This window comes from Heptranchias perlo, chromosome 14 (genome assembly GCF_035084215.1).
Source record: "Heptranchias perlo isolate sHepPer1 chromosome 14, sHepPer1.hap1, whole genome shotgun sequence".
Classification (NCBI taxonomy): domain Eukaryota; kingdom Metazoa; phylum Chordata; class Chondrichthyes; order Hexanchiformes; family Hexanchidae; genus Heptranchias; species Heptranchias perlo.
In genome coordinates this window covers 38,067,503-38,095,014 of record NC_090338.1, presented here as the reverse complement: position 1 = coordinate 38,095,014, position 27,512 = coordinate 38,067,503, and the positions used below count along the sequence as shown (strand labels likewise).

Below are 27,512 nucleotides of genomic sequence, written 5' to 3'. Positions count from 1 at the left end.
CCTGGTCCTTAACAGACATGTACTTGGTTTCTGTTTTCTGGCATAATACAGTCTTATCACTTACCCTTCTCAAGGAATCATAGAATCTTACAGCACAGAAGGAGGCCATTTGGCTCATGCCTGTGCTGGATCTTTGAAACAGCTATCCAATTAGTCCCAGTCCCCCACTCTTTCCCCATAACCCTGCAATTTTCCTTTTTCAAGTATATATCCAATTCCCTTTTTAAAGTTACTATTGAATCTGTTTCCTTTCAGGCAGTACATTCCAGACCATCATAACTCGCTGTTTTTTAAAATCTTCATCTCCCCTTTGGTTCTTTTGCCAATTATCTTGAATCTTTGTCCTCCTGCCAGTGGAAACATTTTCTCCTTATTTACTCTATCAAAACCCATCATAATTTTGAACACCCCTATCAAATCTCTCCTTAACCTTTTCTGCTTTAAGGCAAACAATCCAAGCTTCTTTAGTCTCTCCACATAACTGAAACCCCTCATTCCTGGTATAATTCTAGTAAATCTCTGCACACTCTCCAATGTCTTGACATCCTTCCTAAAGGGTGGTGCCCAGAACTGGAACCAGTACTTCAGCTGAGGTCTAACCAGTGATTTATAAAGGTTTAGATAACTTCCATGCTTTTGTAGTCTATATTTATAAAACCCACAATGCTTTTTTAACAGTCTTATCAACTTGTCCTGCCACCTTCAAAGAGTCCTCTGAATTCTACAGAAATTTCACCCCATGAAAATGTACAGCCCTACTAATGACCTGCCAGTCAGTACAAATATATGGGCAGTATCATGCCTGTAAAATTTTCTCTTCCTTGGTGAATTTCTGATCGAGCTGTAACCTGATAGCAGCCAGTGGCACAGTAATTGGTCTTTAAGTTCAGGAAGGGGAAGGACAAATCAGTCATGGTTCATGCTCCTGAACATTGTCTATTGCCTTCTCTTGAAAAGTGCACATTTATGGGTGTTAGGTGAGGAAAGGATTGGCTTAATTATGATGCCCCCAACTGTGAATCTTTCACAATCAAATAGCCTGCCAACTTGCTGTCTTGGCTCAGTGAAGAATGGTTACTCCTTTTCGAAGTGAAGTGAAGGGCACGGGGTTGGGAACAAACAAATGCCTCTTTGTTATGAGCAGGTGTTTCACCACTCCTACTCTCGCCCATCTAGCATACCTCCTAGTGTCTGGTGTCAGCATAGCAGAAGCCTGAGAGCACATTTTCTTGCCTCAGGTAGATGGTCTCCAGGAGAAGACAGGGGAAAGAAGAGTGCAGTAAAAATAAGCAACTGTCAAGTTGCTACAGTAACTTTATACCTCTGTGTGCTATAACTGTTTTTAATACTGAGATTACAGCCTCTTTTCATCACTGTTAAAACTCTTACCGACATTTTTTATCAGGTGAACAGACAAGATTCCGAAGTAGAGCTGGAAACATACAGACAGACTCGTCAAGGTCTAGACGAAATGTACAATGAAGTCTGGAAGCAACTGAAAGAAGAGAAACAATTTCGAATGGTAAATATTTGTAAAGGATAATTGTACTCTATTTTGAATCAAGAAGTGGCTAATGTAAAAACATTGGGTTTTTCAAGTTGTAAAACTTTTGAATATTGGTGGAGAAAATATGATTTTAAGTTATGTATTTAAGAAGTACTGGCTTTATATAAAAAAAATTATTCCTGAACATAAGAAATAGGAGCAGGAGTAGACCATTTGGCCCCTCGACCCTGCTCAGCCATTCAATAAGATCATGGCTGCTCTTCGACCTCAACTCCACTTTCCTGCCCAATCCCCATATCTCTTGAATCCCTTAGTGTCCAAAAATCTATTGATCTCAATCTTGAATATACTCAATGACTGAGCATCCACAGCCCTTTGGGGTAGAGAATTCCAAATATTCATGACCCTCTGAGTGAAGAAATTCTTCCTCATCTCAGTCCTAAATGGCTGACCCCTTATCCTGAGACTGTCCCCTAGTTCTAGACTCTCTAGCCAGGGGAAACATCCTCTCAGCATCTCCCCTGTCAAGCCCTCTCAGAATCTTAGGTTTCAATGAGATCACCTCTCATTCTTCTAAACCCCACAGTATAGGCCCATTCTACTCAATCTTTCCTCGAAGGACAATCCTCTCATCCCAAGAATCAATCTAGTGAACCTTTAGTTGCACTGTCTCTAAAGTAATGTATTTAAGTACTGGCTTTAAAAATGTTTTATTCCTGAACATAAGATTGACCTAGATTTAACACTGAACATCTCTGTAGGTAGATATGTTCATTGTTGGTTTGGGATGTCTATTCTAATGTAGGAATTCCTATCTGTAACTGCCTCTGAAGAAAAAATAATTTTAATATGGCCAAAGTCTCACTTAGAAGTGAAAATATAGGTTTGGAAGCTGTTTGCATCTTTCAGTCCAGTTTAAATGATTGAAGAGGTGTGTGTAATTTCTACTCAGGAACTGGAGAAAGAACTGGAACTACAGGTGGGCTTGAAGCAAGAAATGGAAATAGCCATGAAGCTACTGGAGAAGGACACTTATGAGAAGCAGGATACGCTAGTAGCTCTCCGACAACAGTTGGAAGAAGTAAAGGCCATCAATTTGCAGATGTTTCACAAGGCTAAGGTAAAGAATTAAGGGAGAAGGGACTTATACTGGCATTCCTTACTTAGCAAGTCATTTTTGAAGGTATACAGTTTGGGAGCTGTGGGATACAGTTAATCATATCGACATGTGTCTCTTATTTACAGTCAGAACTATGACGGGGGTAGGACAGTGGCCTAGAACCATAGAAGTTTACTGCATTATGCCTGTGGCTCTTTGCTACCCCTGCTGCTCACTCAATGACTCTTTTAAATTAATGACCCCTCATTACTGACCGAACCAGAGGCAGTAGCCTTTCCTTATTAATCCTATCAAAACCCTTCATTTTTTTTTAATCCTCTATTCACTCTCTCTTAGGCTTCTCTGCCAGTGGAAATAATTATGGCATCTCAAGTCTCTGCTTGTAACTATAGTTTCTTATCCCTGGTGAATCTATGCTGTCTGTTGCTTTAATGCCCTTGTTATAATGGGATGCCAAAAACTGCACATAGTATCTTAACAGTGGCTTAACTCCTGCCTGCATAGATTTATTACAAAATTCCACATTATCGTAACACAGGTAGTTCTTCCTTAAGGAATTGTGTAATGAAAGACTTGGTTACGAATGTCACTGGGAGGTGCAGGTGATGAACCAAGAAGGAGATCTAGCTGAAGCTGTAGGTAGATTTTCAGTGGGATGTGGTGGGGAGAACAGATGTGGCTGTGGTGCAGACTGGCTTTGGGGTAATGGATGGGCAATACTGGAAAGCAATGTGAAGGTGGTGGTTTCCATGAAATAGCTACTGCAGCACTCTCTCATCTCCTCCCATTCTTCTTTCCCTTCGCTAAACATCCTTATGCCCTGTAAGCTCCCTTGTATTCCTGCTGCTCTCCCTCATCACTATTTCTCCTCCTTTTAGCTCCCATTCCCCTCCTACATCCCAGTTTTTTTTTCCCCCCCTAGTATCACCAATCTGATGCTTAAGCTGGTTTCCCAACACTCAGGTGGTAAATCACCAGCTAGTTCTTTAAAGTGCTCGTGGTGCTATAAATACAATATAATGCAATGCTTTAAAGGTCAGGTGCCAGTTTCTTAACTTGGTACTGGGAAAGCAGTGCAGAATCAGGAGGATACAAGCCCTGGCATGAAGGCTGAGACTGTGGTTTGAACTTGGAAATGGGAGTGGTGGTCAGCAAGAGAGCAAAGAGAAATCTGGCAATGGTATGAGCAGGAGAAGCACATTGGGCATGGCGAGTGATTGGGAATTGAGCAGATGGATCTCCGATGATAGAGGCAACAAATATATTGATGCAGTTGGTGCTGTGAAGCTGCAGCGCCACCTAACTTCTGGATGCCTGAAAGGCAAGTATAGAAAACTATAAACCTTGTAGTTTAAAATCTATTCTAGATGTTACGAGCATGACCACCCGATGTAACAAAATTTTGAGGTGTGGTGATTAACTGGAAGTGTACACTTAAAATGTAAGTGTAAGTTATTGGACAAAAGGTAATTTTAAATTGAAACTTATTCAAACTTTTAGAAAGGATCTGTTGGCTAACTTGAATAAACTGTCACTTTGTGTGGTAATTATGAAGTTTTTGTTGTAAAATGAGTTACAGTTCTGAATTATTGGAGTCTAGGAATAACCCTGGATTAGGTTTGGCCACAGTAACAAACCACTTGAAAGAATGAGTTTGATGGCAAATGGCACTTGAGTGCAAAATTAAACTAAATAGTACTTCATTTTGATCCTGAAACCCAAACCTTGATCTGCTTGGCTTTCTGATTTGCAAACCCCTGTAATCCAACCTGGTTTGTATTCCATCATTGCCTGCAGTTGCTATGTTTCTTGCAGTCAACAGTAGATCCATCATTTTACAATATAGTGGAAAAATAGCCTATCACATTTTCTTTTGTGTTTTCATTTTAACTATTACCTGTCTTGGAACTTTCTGAATATTTAAAATATTTAATGTGAACCATTGCTAAGTTTTCTATTTTATTTTCTGGAAGGTTGAAGTATTGTTTAATTGCTAATTGTTTTCTTGGCGGGAGGAGGTGGAATTGGTTTTGATTTGGATCTTTTTTGAGAAATATTGCTAAAGTTAAATTAAAGATGACGTTTGGTATTGGTTTGTAGACTTATGCTGAAATCTTGCTGTAAGTCCACCACTTAAGGAGTTCAGATTCATGCTAGTCTTAATGTAGAGTTTTGCCCTGTTTATTCTTAAGGCAGTAATTCAGTTAATAAATGTACCAGCTAGTTTGGCCACTAAATTATACATATCAGCAAAGATTCGATCCTAAGTCTGCATTGAGTTAACTACAATCTAAACTGTGAGCGGGAAAACTTATATTGGGCAGGACTCCTACTCCTGATTAGAGGAACTGGGGTGTCCGTGGAACTGTATCCATTCTTGTTTCACTTGATGCAAGTTCTCAATCTTGAATAAACACCTCAATGAACCAGGCAAAAGGAGGAAATCAGAAAAGCATTATTATCTCCAATGATAAATGAACACTGCACTGGTAACTAAATTATTCTGCCTTCAGAACTGACAACTGGAAACTCAAATGATTTTTTGATGAGAGGAGGAGTAGGGAATAAAATTGAAGCAAGAGAGGAAATAGATATTGGTGCAATTTTCAGTAATGAATTTATGGTCTATATATAATTTTCTACAACACTAGTTAAAGATCATACATGCTCAGTTTTCTTTTAGGTACACATTTAAAAGATGGCAAACGAAGTTCTTATGAAAAAGATTTAAAATATTATAGATGTGACCTATGCTAGTTTTTGTTCTTTTTGATAAATTGCTTAACTAGAACTCTGAGGGGACAGTGCAGCAGAAGACTGAGATGATATGCTCTCTGGAACAAAAGACTAATCAGATGATTGATGCCACAAAGCAAATGGAGGAAAGGTACAGTGAATATGGATCCATTCTATAAAAATAGAAAATCTCATTCACATGCAATATTGGTATATTCAGAGTTGAACTAATTCTTGTGATTCTCCATATTAAATTTGTCTTTGCAGAACTATCTGAAATGTTGGTGCTTTCTTTTCCAAGGAGAGGAGTTAGTTAGTTAGGACCAATATTGGTAGATTTGGTAATGGGTTGCCTGCCTTTTTAGTCGAGGAATGGCATGTTGTCGAATGTCTGGAAATAAGATTCTGACAAAAGTGGAAAAAATCTGAAATGTTCATTTTTGTCACACTTGTCTAAATTGCACTAAATTATGGCAAGATATTATTGTGACTTTTTGTTATGAAATCAACCCAGACCAGGGATCACGTTTGGGATCTTAGTGTCCTATATGGTTCAGGACCAGACTGGATGGTGCACCATAGTATTTTTAACAGCCCAGTTAAGATCAAAAAAATTATATTCTAATGTAACAGCTGTGTTCTAGACTTAATGCAAGATAAGGAGCATCAAGTGAGATGTGTTGGAGAATCACTGTGCCGTGGCATGCAGCACAGATTAATTTTCTCTTCCTTCTCTCTTTTTTCCCCCATCTTCCTCAATTTGAATCTGCCTCACTTTCCATACTGAATTCCTGATCTTAGTTGTACTGCTGTAGATCATGCAATGTGGATATTGGGTAATTCCCCAAAGGGAGTAGGGGATTCTGCATGATGCCTGTTCCTGGGTTCTCCAGTGCATCTCTTATCAGCAGAGTTAAAGCAGTATTGGTGGATGCCTGGGTACAGAGGCTGAAGCTGATGTCAGAGTTCATGTACTCAAAAGGAGTAGTGAAGGAGTTGTTGAGGCCTAAGTGGTAAGGGTTCACAATTAAATGGTAGGAAATCAGAACAGCATTATTGCCTTTTAAATAAGAGATGAATATTTCATTGTCAAGTAATTATTGCTTTATTCTTATTCTGTGGGGGGAAAAAAAAGTCAATCTGGTATCTCTCTTAACTTTATTTCTGCACCCGTTGACACTGCTTTTGTTTAATCTAGATTGCAACAGTCTGAAAAAGCCAGACAGTCAGCGGAAGAGAAAAATCAAAAGATTAAACAGGAATTTCTCAGCAGGATCGAGAACCTCCAGCAGCAGCTCAGTGAACTGGACAAACAGTGGTAAGAAATTAGAACAGCAGTATTGTCCCCAACAAGAGATGAACATTGCACAAGTTACTAAATTATTGCCTCAAAACTGAAACTAATGGAACTCCTGAAATATTGGCGTGGAGTTTCCGTTAGGGGCACAATTAGCAAAATGCGGCCATTGAATTGATATTGAAAACAAATGCATGGAGTGGATGAGGGGAAGTGACTGATGCGAAGAGTGGGAGATTTCATTCAAAAAGCCTTGATAAACAATCAACCAAAGCACAAACGATTTAATTTCTTTTGAGATGGAACCAGAAAGTCATGAACATAGCTCTAATGGGAAGCCATATTAAAGCTAGTGTATAAATGCACAGTGCAAGATCCTTTTCAACCTTTTGGAAATATTCAAAGCCAGTGTGTTGAGAGCAGAATTTGAGGCATGTAACAGAGGTAACAAGGTTACCAGTTGAACAGCCATGCTAAAAGCCTTACTGGACATCACTGATTAGGTCTGAAGATTTGAAGTTCTATAACTGGCCATGACTGGTGCCCTTTCACAGGTCTTGATTACATAGCCCAAAGTAATACCAGCCCAGCACAGATTCCTTTTCCTCCCCCCCGCCCCCCCCCCCCCCCCCCCGCCCCCGGATCTGGAAGCTGGTTTTGACTTCTGGATATGCTTGGAACTTCTGCAAATGTGTAGAAAACTTTAGAAATGAGAGGTTTTTGTATAGATGTCAATTAAAAATGTGGATAAGTTTGTTCTAATTACTTTAGTTCTAGCTAACCTGATGGTTTTATTTGAGATTCATTGCATTCTGCAAAGTAGTGTCTCCGTGATGAACACACAGCTTTGTCTTTATAGCATGAAAGTTCTAAATACAAATTTTTAGCTGGACTAGTGTAATTTATTAGCTGTGCTCTGAAAGGATCTCCTTTTGTCCTTTGGGCTCCAAGTTAAAGGTAGAAATAGAATACTGAATAGGGGTAGATGGAAATATTGGGCATGAAAACCCAGCTGACCTCCCAGAGAGGAGTCGTTAACATTGATTGCATCAAGAATTCTCTGTGCTGTGAGAAGTTATGTAAGAGGTGATATATATTTAGCTTCAATGGGTCACTCGTTAGGGAAATATCACAGCGGGTTGGGGGGGGGGGTGCAGTTAATGTTTCAACTAACACCTGTGCTATGGAAGGTGTATTTATAAATGGGTCCAACAATAGCTACTCATTGTTAACTGTTTCAACTGAATTTCCATGCCATGGCCGTGAGACATACATTTTGGGATTTTTTACCCTTTTTCCATAGAAAGGATTTAGAAATAAGTTACATTTAAGTGGTATGTTTTAAATTGAAGTGGGTTTCCAGAGATTTAAAATTGTCTTCACAATCATATGCTGCCACTGCTGAGACAGGAGTTTTTGTTTGAGCTAGGCACTGAAGATGTCTTCCATAATGGCTGGGGGCAGTTGGTAATTCATCTCATTTCAGACTTCCTGTAAACATCCACACCAATTGTTTAGATATGCATATTTATTACCCAGGGGAGTGCACAGAGAGGAGGTAGCCGGTTTATTGACAAATTGAGCTGACTGGCGATTACTAGGGAATTGTAAACAATTTTACAACACCAAGTTATAGTCCAGCAATTTTATTTTAAATTCACAAGCTTTCGGAGGCTTCCTCCTTCCTCAGGTAAATGAGAAAGGAGGAAGGAGGAAGCCTCCGAAAGCTTGTGAATTTAAAATAAAATTGCTGGACTATAACTTGGTGTTGTAAAATTGTTTACAATTGTCAACCCCAGTCCATCACCGGCATCTCCACATCATGATTACTAGGGAAGAAGTTGGATGCACAGTCACCCCCTCTTCTCTCTTTATTCCCCCCCCCTCCCCTCCCTGTTTTCCTATGATCAGTAACAGAAGGGAGAAAAACATTTTTTCCCCCTGATTTTTTTCAAAGTGAAAATTGAGTCTTTTGTTTATAACTTGCTCTGATGTTCACTTGCTGTCTGTAAAATAAAGCATCTTAATGATTTGCATTAGGCCTTGTCTCTGGTGTTTTTCAATCCACCTACTGAAAAAAATTAGAGAAGCGCACGAGGGGACATCTGAAAGACACAGTATCCTGTTCAGATTACAAGGGGTCCTAGTATTAGACCCCTGGGTTATGCTATCCAATAATTAGATATTGGGCAGTAGAGGCACACTCCTGAACACAAGACACTCGGACTGCTTACAAGGTAGAGAGGAGGCGTGCTGACCAGCACCGCTGTACCAGAAAGAATATCTATAGATGACCCGAAATTTGTAAGGGGACATTTTAAGTCTTTGGCTTGAGACCAGAGAGGGACTAACCTGCAAAAGCATAGGCTCAACCAGGGTGGTCCTGATGGTGAAACTACATTTGCTGCTGTCAGGACAAGTGTAGCTTTAAAAGATCAAGCTTTTTACTGCTATTATTGTTCATAAGCTTGTGCTGTTCTGCATGTGATTTGCTTGCTTACTTTTCTGTAAATAAATCCAATTAGTCAATTCTCAATCTTAGCCCAGCTCTTGTGTAGTGTGTTGACAAGGCCATCTTCTAGAATGGCTATGGAAGATTTTAAGTGCAGGATTGCGAAAATGGTAGTGAGTTCTCTGGAGGGGGTAGACGAAAACTACAAGGCTTAGCTTTTGGATTGTAGGAGATGCCAAGTCCACTTAGAAGTCTAGCAAGACCACTGAGAGAATGGCCTGTTAAAATACCCTAAAATTACATCACTAGTAGCATTGAGTTAAGATATGTGTCCTGTCATGCAAACTAATTTCCAGACACAACCAAGTTTGGAAAGATAGTCTATAATGTTACCACTGGAGGCTTTTCCAGTTCAAGTGGACATAAGTATTTCACACAATTGTCATAACACTTGGCCATGAACTTACTTTCTCCTACTAAATCCATCTGAAACATTGAATCTTGAGCATGCAATTGAGTTGTCTTCCAGAGAAATGCTAAGTAGAATTTGATCTTAACTACCTCCACAGGCTTTTGTTCAGTGGTAATGAAAACAAAGTTTGATGCAGTCTGCTTTGACTAGATGCTGGTTCTTAATTTGCATCGTTCCAAAGTCTGAAGATTGGAGGCGATTAAGGGACCAATTTTATCATGCTACTTAAGTGGTGTACAATGAGCTTTTAATGTTTCTGCTAACAAATACTACACTTTATTCCATCTGATTTTTCTAAACAGGCGAAGAAATTATTAGACCCTTGTTCGCAATATGAATACTTATAAGATTCTGTTAATGTGCATAAAGTAACTTAAAGCGAAAGTTAATTCGAAAAGGTAAAAGTGGGTAAATAGCTACCCATAGTTACTTCATCTCCATCTTTTAACCTTGCTTTGAAGTTTCACCCTTCAAATAATCTTCACTTTGCAGGATTCATCTGTGTATTTTCTGATACATGGCAGAGACTTGAAAACCCCTACAAATCATGTCCCAGATCAATCTTTGAGACCAGTAAATAGAGAACCCTATTCTATGGAGCAAAGACACTGAAGGGATTCCTTCTACTTGACATCCCAATGCATGGGATCTGTATGCTGCTGAAAGAAATGGATGTTTGTAGGTCTCCACAGAGGAACTCCTGTAAAGGTTATTGAAAAGTAAAACTTAAGTTTTACGCATCCCAGGTTGAAGGGCTTTTATCTACATCTACCTTGCGATCTTTCATTAATAAGTGAGACCGTTTAAAATTGTGATTGGGGAAATTTGATCTTAAAATGACTAAAATTACTGTCCACCTATCTTTTTAATGGGATTTGGTGTCTTGTTGCAGTGGGTTTTCCAAATGAAGAAGATTTCCCCTTACATAAAATTTACAGCAAAGAACCAGGCCTTTCAGCCCAACTGGCCTATGCGGGTGTTTATGCTTCAAACAGGCCTCTTCCCACTCTACTTCATTGCCTTGCAGTTGATCATGATCTTCAGCCATAATCCACATATGCATGAATTTCCAGTAGGGGGCTTACTGGATGGTGATCAGGAGTGGGACTCTTGGCTTCCCCCCCCGCCCCCCAATTTCCCCATCCCCAGTCTGTCTCTTGGGCATTGAATCTGGGATCTGCCAGATCTTTCTTGATCAGACAGAAATGTTTTGCTTCTAAGCCATTTGGACAGTTGTGTATCTAATATCTACAGAAATGTAATTATTATTGCTGTAATCGCAAATCCTTTCAGTTCAATTCTGGGCACCGTACCTCACGAAGGATATGTTGGCCTTGAAGATGCAGCGCAGATTCAGCAGAATGATACCGAGGTTACAAGGATTAAATTGAGGACAAGTTTCATAGACTAGGCTTGTATTCCCTTGAGTATAGAAGATTAAGGGGTGATCTAATTGAGGTATTTAAGATGATTAATGGAATTGATAGGGCAGATAGAGAGAAATTATTTCCTCTGGTGGGAGTCCAGAACAAGGGGGCATACCCTTAAAATTAAAACTAGGCCCATCAGCGATGAAGTCAAGAAGCACTTCTTCACGCAAAGGATAGTAGAAATCTAGAACACTATCTCCAAAAAATTGGTGGGTCAATTAAAAAATTTCAAAACTGAGATTAATAGATTTTTGTTAGGCAAGGGTATTAAGGGACATGGAACCACGTTAGGTAAATAAAGTTAAGATAGAGATCAGCCACGATCTCAGGCTTCAGGGTCTGATTGGTCTCCTGTTCCTTTGTTGCTAGTTGCATTGGCTTTGTGAAAATGCCAATTAGCTTTTTTTAGTCTTAACTTTCTTCCTCCCCCCCCCCCCCCCCCCCCAAAAAAAAATGAAAAATCAGTTTAAAAATTCAAGACCGAAGATATTTTTAGCATACCAATTTTTTTAATTCGTTCATGGGATGTGGGCATCGCTGGCGAGGCCGGCATTTATTGCCCATCCCTAATTGCCCTCGCGAAGGTGGTGGTGAGCCGCCGCCTTGAACTGCTGCAGTCCGTGTGGTGAAGGTTCCCCCACAGTGCTATGTTGACTGGATGTTCCTAGGGCTGCTAACATTATCAACTCTTAAACCAATTTTGGCTTGGGTTCAAATTTTACTGTATCTAACCTTTCCTAATAAACATCATCTCAAGAATATCTTGACTGAGTAGATATGACAGTAGCAAGATAAGAGTTGGTTCTTCTCCACAGTACATTCAGCCCTATATTGACAGGAGTATCTTTGATTCTAAATACTTTAAAGGATGCGTCTCGTGATAAATGTTGTGAATGGCGGTTTCACTGTTGATGACGTGCTGGCAATAGCGGTTCTTGCCTCTCAGCATGGTGTCAATAGTGTGGTGCAGGGGCGGCTGCGGTGTCAAGTCATTGTGGCGTTATCAGTTATGCAGGTAGGCTGCGTTCTCGATAGTCCGTACTTTAAAACCAGCAAAAGAGAGATCCAAATTTTGCAGTTAACCATGGTAAAATAATTTTATTTTTTAAACTATAGCTCTATTTTGGACTCTGAACTTAAAGCTGAGAAGGAACAGAGGCAAAGTCTTCAGCAAGAGTTGCAACAAGAGAGAGATGCAACATCTCAGTTAAAAGCCCAACTGCAGCAAAAGTCAGGGTTAGAGAAGGTAAATATGTGAATTTTTCTCCAAATAAGTTTCTTGCTTTTAAAATGGCACTCAATAACTCGGTATTCTAGAAAACTCCTTTTAGAACAAGAAATGTGCGGCACAGTATGTTGAACTACCACAATGCTGGAATACGTGTTTGCGCTCTGTTCACTCAATTGATTCCTGGGATGAGAGGGTTGTCCCATGAGGAGAGATTGAGTAAATTGAGCAAATTCAATTTGAGAAGAATGAGGTGAACTCATTGAAACATATAAGATTCTAAGAGGGCTTGACAGGGTAGATACTGAGAGTCTAGAACTAGGGGTCATAGTCTCAAAATAAGAGGTCGGCTGTTTAGGACTGAGGTGAGGAATAATTTCTTCTCTGGTTCTGAATCTTTGGAATTCTTTACCCCAAAGGGCTGTGGATGCTCAGTCATTGAGTATATTCAAGATTAAGATCGATAGATTTTTGGACACTAAGGGAATCAAGGTATATGGGGCCAGGGCAGAAAAGTGGAGTTGAGGTAGATCATCAGCCATGATCTTACTGAACGGCTCAAGGGGGCATATGGCCTACTCCTATTTCTTATGACCTTATGTTCATATGTCCTGGTTGAAAAACATCTCTCTAGGGTCCTTTCAAGACGCACTTCTGGATTCACTGGCAAAGGCTTGAGAACAGGTTACCCATCCATCCCTTTGGCTATAGTTAGTTTATGGTTCAGGAAGATCAAAACAAGGCAAAAAAAAACTAGTTGGAGGGGGGAGCAGAGATTGTGCCCAAAGTGATCAGCTGCACTGTTTTGGCCAGTTAAGCCTTAACTCTGCAGATTTACACCTAAATTCTATGGACTAGGGTAGTGGGATATAACTCTACAGGCAAAAGGTATGTACTTAATATTGGGCAGACACAAACTCTATCTTTTGTGAATTACTCAGTACCTTAATTCGGAAACTCTTGCACACGGTGATAGATTTCTGCATGTCACATGGGTGACCAAAAAAAAAATCCCATAACCGTTAAGACTTACCCTTTTTTTTTAAACTGAATTGTTTCTGGAAATTTCCTCATCTCAGGAAACCAGTGCTTCTCTCGTGTGTGCTTTCTCTTTCATTTTCTTTTCTTGCTTACTCTTGCTCTTTTTCACTTTCTTTTGCTGCACATGAGCATGTGTTCTCTCACTCGCTCTCTTCATCCCTCAAGTCAAATACTGGTTTCATTCCATCAATGTTTGAATCTATGTGTACTGCTTAGTTGGGATCAAGAATCTGTCATTCAAAGCAACTATTTTAAATACTCCTAATTCCAAGCAGTTTATCGCTAGTAGGGTAATATGCATTTGTTATAAACCAGCTGGTCAGGAATTGTTAGGCTAACGTTAATTACTTTTTTGACCTATGCCAGAACAGAAGGAGCTGCCCAGAATCTCTAATTTCAAGGCAGCTGCACCATCCACACCCCATCCCATCACTAAATATTGTTCAATTACATGGTTCAATTACAGGGATGGTGCAGTTTTTAGCATTTCTGAAAGCTGCTCTTAGTTTAACTAATAGAACTATTTGCCTCTAATTTTGGTACTACTTTGAAATAGTGAAAACACAATGAGAAAATTTATCTGAATAACCCCTTTATGATTTTACATATAATTATATAGAATGTACAGCACAGAAACAGGCCATTTGGCCCAACGGGTCCATGCTGGTGTTTATGCTACACACAAGCCTCCTCCCACCCTTCTAACCCCATCAATATCTCAGAATCATAGAAGTTTACAACATGGAAACAGGCCCTTCGGCCCAACATGTCCATGTCGCCCAGTTTATACCACTAAGCTAGTCCCAATTGCCTGCACTTGGCCCATATCCCTCTATACCCATCTTACCCATGTAACTGTCCAAATGCTTTTTAAAAGACAAAATTGTACCCGCCTCTACTACTGCCTCTGGCAGCTCGTTCCAGACACTCACCACCCTTTGAGTGAAAAAATTGCCCCTCTGGACCCTTTTGTATCTCTCCCCTCTCACCTTAAATCTATGCCCCCTCGTTATAGACTCCCCTACCTTTGGGAAAATATTTTGACTATCTACCTTATCTATGCCCCTCATTATTTTATAGACTTCTATAAGATCACCCCTTAACCTCCTACTCTCCAGGGAAAAAAGTCCCAGTCTATCTAACCTCTCCCAAAAGTCAAACCATCAAGTCCCGGTAGCATCCTAGTAAATCTTTTCTGCACTCTTTCTAGTTTAATAATATCCTTTCTATAATAGGGTGACCAGAACTGTACACAGTATTCCAAGTGTGGCCTTACTAATGCCCTGTACAACTTCAACAAGACATCCCAACTCCTGTATTCAATGTTCTGACCAATGAAACCAAGCATGCCGAATGCCTTCTTCACCACCCTATCCACCTGTGACTCCACTTTCAAGGAGCTATGAACCTGCACTCCTAGATCTCTGTTCTATAACTCTCCCCAACGCCCTACCATTAACGGAGTAGGTCCTGGTCCGATTCGATCTACCAAAATGCATCACCTCACATTTATCTAAATTAAACTCCATCTGCCATTCATCGGCCCACTGGCCCAATTTATCAAGATCCCGTTGCAATCCTAGATAACCTTCTTCACTGTCCACAATGCCACCAATCTTGGTGTCATCTGCAAACTTACCAACCATTCCTCCTAAATTCTCATCCAAATCATTAATATAAATAACAAATAACAGCGGACCCAGCACCGATCCCTGAGGCACACCGCTGGTCACAGGCCTCCAGTCTGAAAAACAACCCTCTACAACCACCCTCTGTCTTCTGTCATCAAGCCAATTTTGTATCCAATTGGCTACCTCACCTTGGATGCCGTGAGATTTAACCTTATGTAACAACCTACCATGCGGTACCTTGTCAAAGGCTTTGCTAAAGTCCATGTAGACCGTATCTACTGCACAGCCCTCATCTATCTTCTTGGTTACCCCTTCAAAAACCTCAATCAAATTCGTGAGACATGATTTTCCCCTCAAAACCATGCTGACTGTTCCTAATCAGTCCCTGCCTCTCCAAATGCCTGTAGATCCTGTCTCTCAGAATACCCTCTAACAACTTACCCACTACAGATGTCAGGCTCACCGGTCTGTCGTTCCCAGGCTTTTCCCTGCCGCCCTTCTTAAACAAAGGCACAACATTTGCTACCCTCCAATCTTCAGGCACCTCACCTGTAGCTGTCGATGATTCAAATATCTCTGCTAGGGAACCCGCAATTTCCTCCCATAACGTCCTGGGATACATTTCATCAGGTCCCGGAGATTTATCTACCTTGATGCGCGTTAAGACTTCCAGCACCTCCCTCTCTGTAATATGTACATTCCTCAAGACATCACTATTTATTTCCCCAAGTTCCCTAACATCCATGCCTTTCTCAACCGTAAATACCGATGTGAAATATTCATTTAGGATCTCACCCATCTCTTGTGGTTCTGCACATAGATGACCTTGTTGATCCTTAAGAGGCCCTACTCTCTCCCTAGTTACTCTTTTGCCCTTTATGTATTTGTAGAAGCTCTTTGGATTCTCCTTTGCCTTATCTGCCAAAGCAATCTCATGTCCCCTTTTTGCCCTCCTGATTTCTCTCTTAACTCTACTCCGGCAATCACTATACTCTTCAAGGGATCCACTTGATCCCAGCTGCCTATGCATGTCATATGCCTCCTTCTTATTTTTGACTAGGGCCACAATCTCCCGAGTCATCCAAGGTTCCCTACTTCTACCAGCCTTGCCCTTCACTTTATAAGGAATGTGCTTACCCTGAACCCTGGTTAACACACTTTTGAAAGCCTCCCACTTACCAGACGTCCCTTTGCCTGCCAACAGACTCTCCCAATCAACTTCTGAAAGTTCCTGTCTAATACCATCAAAATTGGCCTTTCCCCAATTTAGAATTTTAACTTTTGGGCCAGACCTATCATTCTCCATAGTTATCTTAAAACTAATGGAATTATGATCACTGGTCCCAAAGTGATCCCTCACTAACACTTCTGTCACCTGCCTTTCCTTATTTCCCAAGAGGAGGTCAAGTTTTGCCCCCTCTCTAGTCGGGCCATCCACATACTGAATGAGAAATTCCTCCTGAATACACTCAACAAATTTCTCTCCATCCAAGCCCCTAATGCTATGGCTGTCCCAGTCAATGTTGGGAAAGTTAAAGTCCCTTACGATTACCACCCTATTTTTTTTGCAGCTGTCTGTAATCTCCTTACATATTTGCTCCTCAATTTCCCGTTGACTATTTGGGGGTCTGTAGTACAATCCTATCAAAGTGATCTCTCCCTTCTTATTTTTCAGTTCTACCCATATAGACTCAGTAGGCGAACCCTCGGATATATCCCCTCTCACTATCCTTCTATTCCTTTCTCCCTCATGTGTTTATCTAGCTTCTCCTTAGATGCACCTATGCAAGTCACCTCAACTACTCCTTGTGGTAGGAAGTTACACATTCTAACCACTCTCTGGGTAAGGTAAAGCAGTTTTTCCTGAATTCCCTATTGCATTTATTAGTGACTATCTTATATTTATGGCCACTAGTCCTGGTCTCCCCAACAAGTGGAAACATTTCCTCTACGTCTACCCTATCAAATCCTTTCATAATCTTAAGACGTCTATCAGGTCACCCCGCAGTCTTCCCTTTTCTAGAGAAAAGAGCCCCAGCCTGTTCAATCTTTCTTGATAGATATAACCTCGCAATTCTGTTATCATCCTAGTAAATCTTTTTTGCACCTTTTCCAGTGCCTGTATATCTTCTTTATAATTTGGAGACCAGAACTGTTCACAGTACTCAGTGTAGTCTAACCAAGGTTCCATACAAGTTTAACATAACTTCCCTGCTTTTCAATTCTATCCCTCTAGAAATGAACCCGTGCTTTGTTTGCTTTTTTTTATGGCCTTATTAACCTGTGTCGTTACTTTGTGATTTGTCTGTACCTCCAGATCCCTCTGCTCTTCTACCCCATTTAGACTTATTTTCCAAGGAGTATGTGGCCTCCTTATTCTTACAACCAAAATATACCTCTCACTTACCTACATTGAAATTCATTTGCCAATTACACGCCTGTTCTGTAAGTTTATTAATGTCTTCCTGTATTTTGTCGTCGTCCTCCTTAGCATTAACTATACCCCCACCTCAAAATTTGGTGTCATCTGCAAATTTTGAAATTGTACTTCTGATTCCCGAGTCCAAATCATTTATATAAATGGTGAACAGTGGTCCCAGCACCGATCCTTGTGGAGCACCACTTCCCACCTTTTGCCAGTCTGAGTAACTACCTTTAACCCCTACTCTCTGTTTTGTAGCCAGCTTGCTATCCATTCTGCTACTTGTCCCCTGACTCCACATACTCTGACCTTAGCCATGAGTCTACTCTGCGGTACCTTATCAAAGGCCTTTTGAAAATCCAAATATATTACACCAACTGCATTACCCTTGTCTACCCTTTGTTACTTCCTCAAAGAATTCAATAAGGTAGGTCAAGCATGACCGTCCCTTTTGAAATCCATGCTGACTATTTTATTATATTTTCAGTTTCTAGATGCTTTACTATTACATCGTTGAATAAGGATTCCATTATCTTTCCTAGCACTGACCTTAAGCTAATTGGTTTATAGTTCCCTGGACTTTTTCTATCTCCCTTTTTAAATATAGGAATCACATTAGCTGTCCACCAGTCCTCCGGCATTATTCCCTTTTCTAATGATTTTTTATTTATATGTAATAGTGCCCCTACTATCTTTTCCCTAACTTTTAATATGTGCGGATGCAATCCACCCGGACCAGGGGTTTTATCCTCTCTAAATTTGATTAGTCTATCAATTATCTTCCCCATTCTAGCTTAAATGTCTATCTTTTTTGATCTCTTCGTCTAATGTTATGCCCACCATGTTAGTCTCCCTGGTAAATACTGAGGCAAGGTAATTATTTAATATTTCTGCCATTTCGCTGTCATTGCCTGTGTATCCCTTAGTAGCCCTATCCCTATCCTGATTTTTCTTGTTATTTATGTATCTGTAGAATATTTTACTATTTTTATATTCCTTGATAATTTAATTTCATAGTTTCTCTTTGCCTTCCTAGCTTTTTTTGATCTTTTCCTAACCTCTTCGTATTCCCTTTTTTATCATTCTCTCCTTTGTCCATGTATTTAGTATATGCCTTTTTCTTTAGGTTGCCATCTTGCTGTTGTCTCTCTCTTCATCCATGATGTGTCATTACTGGCTAGTTTATTCTTGCTTTTCAGTGGGATATATTTCTCCTGGACTCTCTTGATCACCATTTTAAATGTTTCCCACTGCTGTTCTAGTTCTTTGTCAGTAAATTTTTCCAGTTTATTTTCCTGAGTTCCATTCTCATCCCCTGAAAATGAGCTTTTTTCCAATTTATTACTTTGGTCTTTGTCCGTCTCAATCTTTATCGTAAACCTTATTATGTTGTGATCGCTATTGCCTAGATGTTCCCCTACACTTACTACTTATCTGTTCTGGTTCATTTCCCATTACTAGATCCAGCAGTGCTTCCTCTCTTGGGCTTTTTACATATTGGGTAAGAAGAGTCCTGCACATGCAAAAACTCCATTCCCTGTACCGCTTTAGTTGCCACCTCTTGCCAATTTATTTGGTGGTAGAATAATCATGAGAGATTTAACTATGTTCTTTCCTCATTTCACATATTTGCTTACATATTTCTTCCTCCACCTTCTTTCCACTATTAGGTGGTCTGTAGTATACCTCTATTAGCGTGATCGATCCCTTCTTATCTTTTATTTCAATCCAATCCTTCAGGGAAGGAAATCTGCCGTCCTTACCCGGTCTGGCCTATATGTGACTCCAGACCCACAGCAATGTGGTTGATTCTTAATTGCCCTCTGAAATGGCCTAGCAAGCCACTCAGTTGTGGGAGAACCGTCACCACACGGACTGCAGCGGTTCAAGAAGGCGGCTCACCACCACCTTCTCAAGGGCAATTAGGGATGGGTAATAAATGCCGGCCTTGCCAGTGACTCCCACATCCCATGAACGAATAAAAAAAAATATGGATTCTGTTTCTATCCTGTTAGTTATGTCCCTTCTACTGCCATTGTTATATCTAATTAGTACAGCTACTCCACCCCCACTCCCTCCCTATCCTTTGATTGTTTTAACCTGCAATATTTAGTTGTCAGTCCTGTTCCTTGTGGTCATGTTTGTTACTCCTCCTACATCTGGTTCCACGCCACGGATTATTGGCACCAGTTCACCTGTTTTTATTTTGGATGCTGTGTACATTGCTGTACAGGCAGTTTAATTTATCTTTAATAGTTATAGAGTCATAGAGTTATACAGCACGGATAGAGGCCCTTCGGCCCATCGTGTCCGCGCCGGCCATCAAGCCCTGTCTACTCTAATCCCATATTCCAGCATTTGGTCCGTAGCCTTGTATGCTATGGCATTTCAAGTGCTCATCCAAATGCTTCTTGAATGTTGTGAGGGTTCCTGCCTCCACAACCCTTTCAGGCAGTGAGTTCCAGACTCCAACCACCCTCTGGGTGAAAAAGTTCTTTCTCAAATCCCCTCTAAACCTCCCGCCTTTTACCTTGAATCTATGTCCCCTTGTTATAGAACCCTCAACGAAGGGAAAAAGCTCCTTAGTATCTATCCTATCTGTGCCCCAAATAATTTTGTACACCTCAATCATGTCCCCCCTCAGCCTCCTCTGCTCCAAGGAAAACAAACCCAATCTTCCCAGTCTCTTCATAGCTGAAGCACTCCAGCCCTGGTAACATCCTGGTGAATCTCCTCTGCACCCTCTCCAAAGCGATCACATCCTTCCTGTAGTGTGGCGACCAGAACTGCACACAGTACTCCAGCTGTGGCCTAACCAGTGTTTTATACAGCTCCATCATAACCTCCTTGCCCTTATATTCTATGCCTCGGCTAATAAAGGCAAGTATCCCATATGCCTTCTTTACCACCTTATCTACCTGTTCCGCCGCCTTCAGGGATCTGTGAACTTGCACACCAAGATCCCTCTGACCCTCTGTCTTGCCTAAGGTCCTCCCATTCATTGTGTATTCTCTTGCCTTTTTAGTCCCTCCAAAGTGCATCACCTCGCACTTTTCCGGGTTAAATTCCATTTGCCACTGTTCCGCCCATCTGACCAACCCATCTATATCGTCCTGCAGACTGAGGCTATCCTCCTCGCTATTTACCACCCTACCAATTTTTGTATCATCAGCGAACTTACTGATCATACCTTTTACATTCATATCCAAGTCATTAATGTAGACCACAAACAGCAAGGGACCCAGCACCGATCCCTGTGGTACCCCACTGGCCACAGGCTTCCAGTCACAAAAACAACCTTCGACCATCACCCTCTGCCTTCTGCCACTAAGCCAGTTTTGTATCCAAAGTGCCAAGGCACCCTGGATTCCATGGGCTCGTACCTTCTTGACCAATCTCCTGTGGGGGACTTTATCGAAGGCCTTACTGAAATCCATGTATACCACATCCACTGCGTTACCCTCATCCACACGCCTAGTCACCCCCTCAAAAAATTCAATCAAATTAGTCAGACATGATCTTCCCTTGACAAAGCCATGTTGACTATCCCTGATTAATCCTTGCTTCTCCAAGTGGAGACTAATTTTGTCCTTCAGAATTTTTTCCAATAATTTTCCTACCACTGATGTTAGGCTCACTGGCCTGTAGTTCCCGGTTTTTCCCTACTCCCCTTCTTGAATAATGGTATTACATTAGCGGTTCTCCAGTCCTCTGGCACATCCCCTGTGGCCAGAGAGGTTCTGAATATATGTGTCAGAGCCCCCGCAATCTCCTCCTTTGCCTCACACAGTAGCCTGGGATACATTTCGTCCGGGCCTGGGGATTTATCCATTTTTAGGCCTGCTAAAACCGCCAATACCTCCTCCCGCTCGATGTTAATATGTTCGAGTATATCACAGTCCCCCTGCCGTATTTCTATGTCTACATCGTCCTTCTCCATAGTGAAAACAGATGCAAAAAATTCATTTAGAACCCCTCCTACATCTGCCGGCTCCACACACAGATTGCCATTTTTGTCCCTAATGGGCCCTATTTTTTCCCTAGTCATCCTCTTACCCTTAATATACTTATAAAACATCTTAGGATTTTCCTTTATTTTGCTCGCCAGTGTTATTTCATGGCCCCTCCTTGATCTCCTAATTTCTTTTTTAAGTATCCCCCTGCACTTTTTGTACTCCTCTAGGGCTTCCTCCGTCTTTAGCCTTTTGTATCTGCCAAAAGCCCTCCTTTTTTTCCTAATCCATTCTCGTATATCCCCTGACATCCAAGGTTCCCTGCAGTTCTTGGAACCACCCTTGACCTTTACGGGAACATGTTGCCATTTTATGGTCTCAGTCTCCCTTCTGAAAGACTCCCATTGTTCCTTTTACTATATTTTTAACAGTCCCTTTATACTTGCGTTTTTATAACTCTTTGTTTCTGCACCATTTATTATTTTTATTCCTTACCCTGGTCTGACCTTTATACTCATCTCCTGTTTCTTTTATCTTTAGACTTTTGTTATCCCTCCCCCCACTTCCCCCCCACCCCCCTCGCTAGTTTAAAGCCTTATCAACTGCCCTATTTATCCTTTCTGTTAGGACACTGGTCCCATTCTGGTTCAGGTGGAGCCCGTCCCAGCAATACAGCTCCTTCCTGTTCCAGTACTGGTGCCAGTGTCTCATGAAATGGAACCCCTTCTTCCCATGATATTCTTTCAGCCACACATTCACCTTTCTGATCTGCCTATCCCTATGCCAATTAACATGTGGCTCTGGTAGTAATCCTGAGATTATCACCCGTGAGGTCCTGCTTTTTAATTTAGTTCCTAGCTTCTGATATTCCCTTAGCAGGACCTCCTTCTTATGTCATTGGTGCCGACATGGACCACGACAACTGGATCTCCCCGCCTTCAGGACAGTCTCACTGTCCACAAACTCCCACATATTACAGTCCCGACACACAGCCTGTACTGGCATTTCTAGATATTTATTTATCAGTATTTATTTCTAGGACTAATAGAATCACTTGAGATCTAGATTATATTTAGTAAATGGATTTAGCTCGATTTTGAAATAATTAGCAATTACCTAGTTTTTTATTTGATGTTTTTAAGTTTTAACAGTTGATCAATTAGTTCATAGTCCCCTGGTTTAAATCAATTATCACCTAGTTCTCCCTCTCCAAATGCCCAGTTGAAAGTCCTCACTCTGTTAGTAATTCACTCCGTTAGGTCTGTCCTTACCAACCTCTGCTTTAGCAAAGATCCTTGGAATATATAACTTTCTGACACCCACGATCTTCCTAATTTTTTTTTGGAATTGATTCTCCACATAATTTTTTTTTATCCTTTCTCTACTTTTTTTCCCTCCTACATTTTGAGATTTATTATTTGACACATCATGGTTGATCCAACAGCCATTCCATCGAAGGGAATGGAGGAGGAATTCTATACCAAACCATTCAACAATATGGGAAAACATCTCTGGACCCACTGTGGGGGGAAAAAAATTCTTAAGGCACAGTGCCCTATGGTTTCCCCCCTCCCCCACCCCCTTGAATGGTGAAGTTAACTCTTAATATGTTAAGTATAATTCAGGAAAGTATGAGGAAGATTATATCTAAGGTATGAGTTTTTCTTCCAGAGCACATTTTGCTTCAAACTGAGCACTAACTTTTTTTTAAAAAAAGCTTTTGTGGAACAGGCAACATGTTGTCTAGAGCCCTAAATGATTTTCAGTGGTCTAATTCACACTGATCTAAAGTTTCCTCCAGCCACAGGCACCCAAAAGACAAAGGATGTAACAGCTTCCTGAAGCATCAGGGTCCCAATGAAGCAGCTGTATAGTTGTGCTGTGTTTTCTATAACTGGCTAGCAATATCCCCCCCCCCACCCCCCCCCCCCCCCACATTTGTATTAGTACTTTTGACATTTTGTGCCCCCATTCTGTTAGTGTATAAAAGATCTTTGGTACCCAACAACTCGTGTATGTAGAAGCTCGATCAATCATGAAAGTTGTGTCAATGTGGGATTGGCATTAGTATTGTGTATGCTGTGTCTTTTTTTTAAAATCTTGTGCTGAAGATGGTAGTGTGTGGCATCTACTGTGATGTGACCCTGCAGGGGCATTTTTAAATGTCACATGGGCACATGTGTGATGTCATTATTGGATTAAGAACTACATACTGCAGAAAATTGAAGATGCAAACGGTAAGGTTGTTTGCCCACATGACTGGGTAACAACTATGAGAAATGAAGTTGGCCTGTAAAATGAGGGGAAAGAAATGGAATCAATGGATGATGCAAATCCTGTACAGTTGTGTTCTGCTAATTAAATTGCAACATTGAAATTAGTGTTCCACATACTAGAACAGTGAACAAAGCTGGTCCAGGTCACTTAATTAAAAATGTATCAAGAGTATTGCCCCATTTGCAAGATGGACATTTAAAAGATGTACATTTTTTTTTACAGGAAATGCAGAAGTTGCACGATGAGAAAATGCAACTACAAAAGATCTGTGAAGAACAGGAACAGGCACTGCAAGAAATGGGACTCCATCTTAGTCAGTAAGCCACTGTTTTAGTATGTTTTTTGAAGCTTGTTTTCAATTTAATATTCATTTTTGCTCCTTGAGGACAAAAGACCTAAAATATTGAAGGTAATAATCAGCTAAATGGATCCAGATGTAAGTTTGTGACTAAGGGGCTGGTTATGTTTAATGAGTATTTGAAAATGTAGACCTCAGTATATCCACAAAAATGGAAACTGAAATGTTTTTAAGGAAATGAATACCTTTGGTTTAAATCTGGATTTCATTGTATGGGCATGGAGTTTTTTTTATTTAAGAATTGACATAGTTATGTCAAATCCATTAAATTGGACAGCAGATTCAGTGATCTGAAAATAAGAACATAATAGGAGCAGGAGTAGGCCATATGGCCCCTTGAGCCTGCTCCACCATTCAATAAGATCATGGCTCATCTTCGACCTCAACTCCACTTTCCTGCCCAATCCCCAAATCCCTTGATACCCTTAGATTCCAAAAATCTATTGATCACAGCCTTGAATAAACTCAACGACTGAGCATCCACAGCCCTCTGGGGTAGAGAATTCCAAAGATTCACAACCTTGTCTGTCTTAAATGGCCGACCCCCATATCCTGTGACTATGACCCCTCGTTCTGGACTCTCCAGCCAGGGGAAACAGCCTCTCGGCATCTACCCTGTCAAGCCTTCTCAGAATCTTGTAGGTTTCAATGAGATCACCTCTAAAACTCCAGAGTATAGGCCCATTCTACTCAATCTTTCGTTGTAGGACAACCCTCTCATCCCAGGAATCAACCTTGCACTGCTTCTAAGGCAAATATATCCGTCTTTAGATAAGGAAATCAAAACTGTACACAGTACTCCAGTTGTGCTTACTAAGGCCCTGTACAATTGTAGCAAGACTTCCTTACTCTTGTAATCTAACCCCCTTGCAATAAAGACCATTTGCCACCTTAATTGTTTGCTGTACCTCTATGATGATTGGTGATATTTAACTTTTTTCCAGATCAAAATTGAAAATGGAGGACATTAAAGAGGTCAATAAAGCATTAAAGGTATTTAGTCTGGCACTGTCTTGAAATCTTCTGCAATTTATTATAGAGCTTTGGCGCTTCATGGTGAATATTCGGTTAGCTCAAGTATACTTTTTTTTCATATAGCCTGTTCTTTCAAGGTTGCTTATAACAGTCAAACTATTCAAGTTGGTATCATTTGTGGAGGTAACTTTAATATTTTGGTATTATAGTTAAAATGGTCTTGTACCTTTTTGGTAACTTACTTGCACCAATAAAGTACAACTGAATTAAAATACCAAATTAAATATAAGTGACTATCATCACTTGGTTTCTTACTGAAATATACTTTAAAGCTGCTTTTATTAATAGGGAAATGCCTGGCTGAAAGATGATGAAGCAACATCCTGCAAACAATGTGATAAGGAGTTCTCAATCTCGAGAAGAAAGGTATTGCTTAAGTAGACATTGAATCTTCAGTCCAATTCAACTAATTCTTATGGTCTTCTAGGACCAAAGTGGCTTCAAAGTATAACTTTGCCAGTTTTAAGAATTTCACTCCACTTTTGGCAGCATCTGTCACTCTCCCTTTCCTTTTTGGAAAGATAGCACCTTCGACAGTGCAGCACTCTCAGAATACACTAAAGTGCCAACCTAGAGTATGTGCTCAAATCTCTGGAGTGGGGCTTGAACCTATGACCTTGTGACTGAGGCAAGAGTGCTACCAATGAGGCAAGGTGGACACTGCTAGGGTTCCTCAGTGACTAAGTAAATGAACTGAGCCAGGAAACTTCCAAGTTCAGTCCTAGTCCACTGAATTAATAGATCGCAACATATATTGGGAAGATTGCTACAGCTGGTCATGATTTCCCTCGGCTGGGAGTGGGGTAATAATCGGTCAAGGCTTCTGCTCCTAGACAATGTCCAGTGATTGCTGGAACAATGTAAATGAATGTTGGGTAAGGAAATTCTGGCTGCAACATTTGAATAGCCTTCCACCATTTGCTATGATCATAAAAGAATGCCACTCTCACAAGGTAAGGATGATGGTGAGGTACCCCACTATGAGTTGCTGGCCTGAAAGGAGGAAGAAATAAAAACTACTGAACAATGGTGGCACACACCTAATAAACATATGTTGGCTTATACGTACCTTATTCTAACCCTTTCTTTATTTCCCTCCTACCCCACCCCAAGCATCACTGTAGAAACTGTGGTGACATCTTTTGCAACAACTGTTCCAGTAATGAATTGGCACTTCCTTCTTACCCTAAACCTGTGCGGGTCTGTGACGCTTGCCATACACTACTACTACAGAGGTGTTCTTCAAATGCTTCCTGAGATGAAGAAGTCAGCAGGATTGTACCAAGGTGTCAATGCTAGCCGGTTCAGCTCTACTGCATCAGTAAAGCTGTTTCAAAAAAAAATTAAGTTCTATATGCCAATATCTTTCTGAAATGCAAAATTGAATATTTTCATGTAACTGTTCAAACAAAAGGGCTTGCATTAAGTGATGGATTAACTCTTTCAAAGGTGGATTTAGAAATGTTACCAAAAATTTGATATTTTTGCTGCACATAGTCATACACTACCTTTTATTACTGCTACCTAAATCTGCTGTCAGTACTAATATGGAATGTCATTAACTTATTTCCAAATTATTAAATCTGTATTTGTGGCCTGTTTTTCCCTTGTCCCTACCAAAAATCCCCCCCACCAAAAATCAATTTCCCTTTTTTAAAAAAAAGTGGTGCCAAGCCTGATTTTATAATCCATTTTATAATATGACTAAAACTGATGTATCCTCCAATCAGTTTTGGTCACTATAGCAGTACATAAAATATCAAGCTTGGCTGAAGTTAGAATGAAAGGGTTTTTCAGGTTTGCAGTGCTGTAATGTATTTGTACTTCAGCTATTTTTATGGCTCCACGTGCCTTTGTTGGATAACACAAATTGCAATACCTGTATTGATGCTGTATAATAGAATATAGATGTATAACTTGAAGAATGTGACCATTATACTGCTAAAGTAAAATGTTGTGCAGCTCACTTATGCACCCTGTGAATGTCAAACAGACAATCAAACCACAGCTTTGGCAGAACAAGGCAGCATAAGAGGCTGCTGTTAAGTGTACACCTGTGAAAAAAACAATTATATGCATTTAGTTGACTCTTTATACTTGGTGCACTGGGATTTCCCTGAATGTATTAAATCTGTTTTAATGTCTGATACAGTTGAATATGAAAAATTCTGACTTCAGATTCAGTTCATTCTTGCTGCAATGATCTATTTTCACTAAAGTTTGCATGTCACCTTGCAAAATCTTCTCTTGGAACTTCAATCTAATGTTTATATAAGTTAAAGATATGTTTTGCATAACAGGTAGTTTTCTGCTGAGTGACTTAAGTGCATTTAATTAACTTGAACATGAGTTCATTTCTACCTTTTTCAAAGGCTTTAAGTATATGTAATCTAACTCAACTGTACATGTAAGTACATGCAATCATTTAATGCTTTGGCATTGATATTTGAATTTTACTGCTGCAAGTTCTCAATCCATAAACTTTCTTCTAGACAGTAAACTTTTGAGCCTTGTACTGGGGATTTAACACTTAAGGGACCTCCTTTTGTTTAG

At 40.4% G+C, this 27,512-nt stretch overlaps 1 protein-coding gene across 1 annotated transcript in view; it reads left to right on the top strand.

Moving 5' to 3' along the window:
* Positions 1-27,131, top strand: part of rufy1 (RUN and FYVE domain containing 1) — a 42,192-nt gene extending 15,061 nt beyond the window's left edge. The window contains exons 10-18 of the mRNA XM_067996305.1: positions 1,406-1,522; positions 2,460-2,627; positions 5,417-5,514; positions 6,562-6,681; positions 12,131-12,260; positions 23,789-23,883; positions 24,869-24,917; positions 25,248-25,325; positions 26,073-27,131. Of these exons, the coding sequence (XP_067852406.1) occupies positions 1,406-1,522; positions 2,460-2,627; positions 5,417-5,514; positions 6,562-6,681; positions 12,131-12,260; positions 23,789-23,883; positions 24,869-24,917; positions 25,248-25,325; positions 26,073-26,216 (999 nt within the window). The 3' untranslated portion in view covers positions 26,217-27,131. The remainder of the gene's footprint in view (positions 1-1,405; positions 1,523-2,459; positions 2,628-5,416; positions 5,515-6,561; positions 6,682-12,130; positions 12,261-23,788; positions 23,884-24,868; positions 24,918-25,247; positions 25,326-26,072) is intronic.
* Positions 27,132-27,512: the final 381 nt, after the last annotated feature.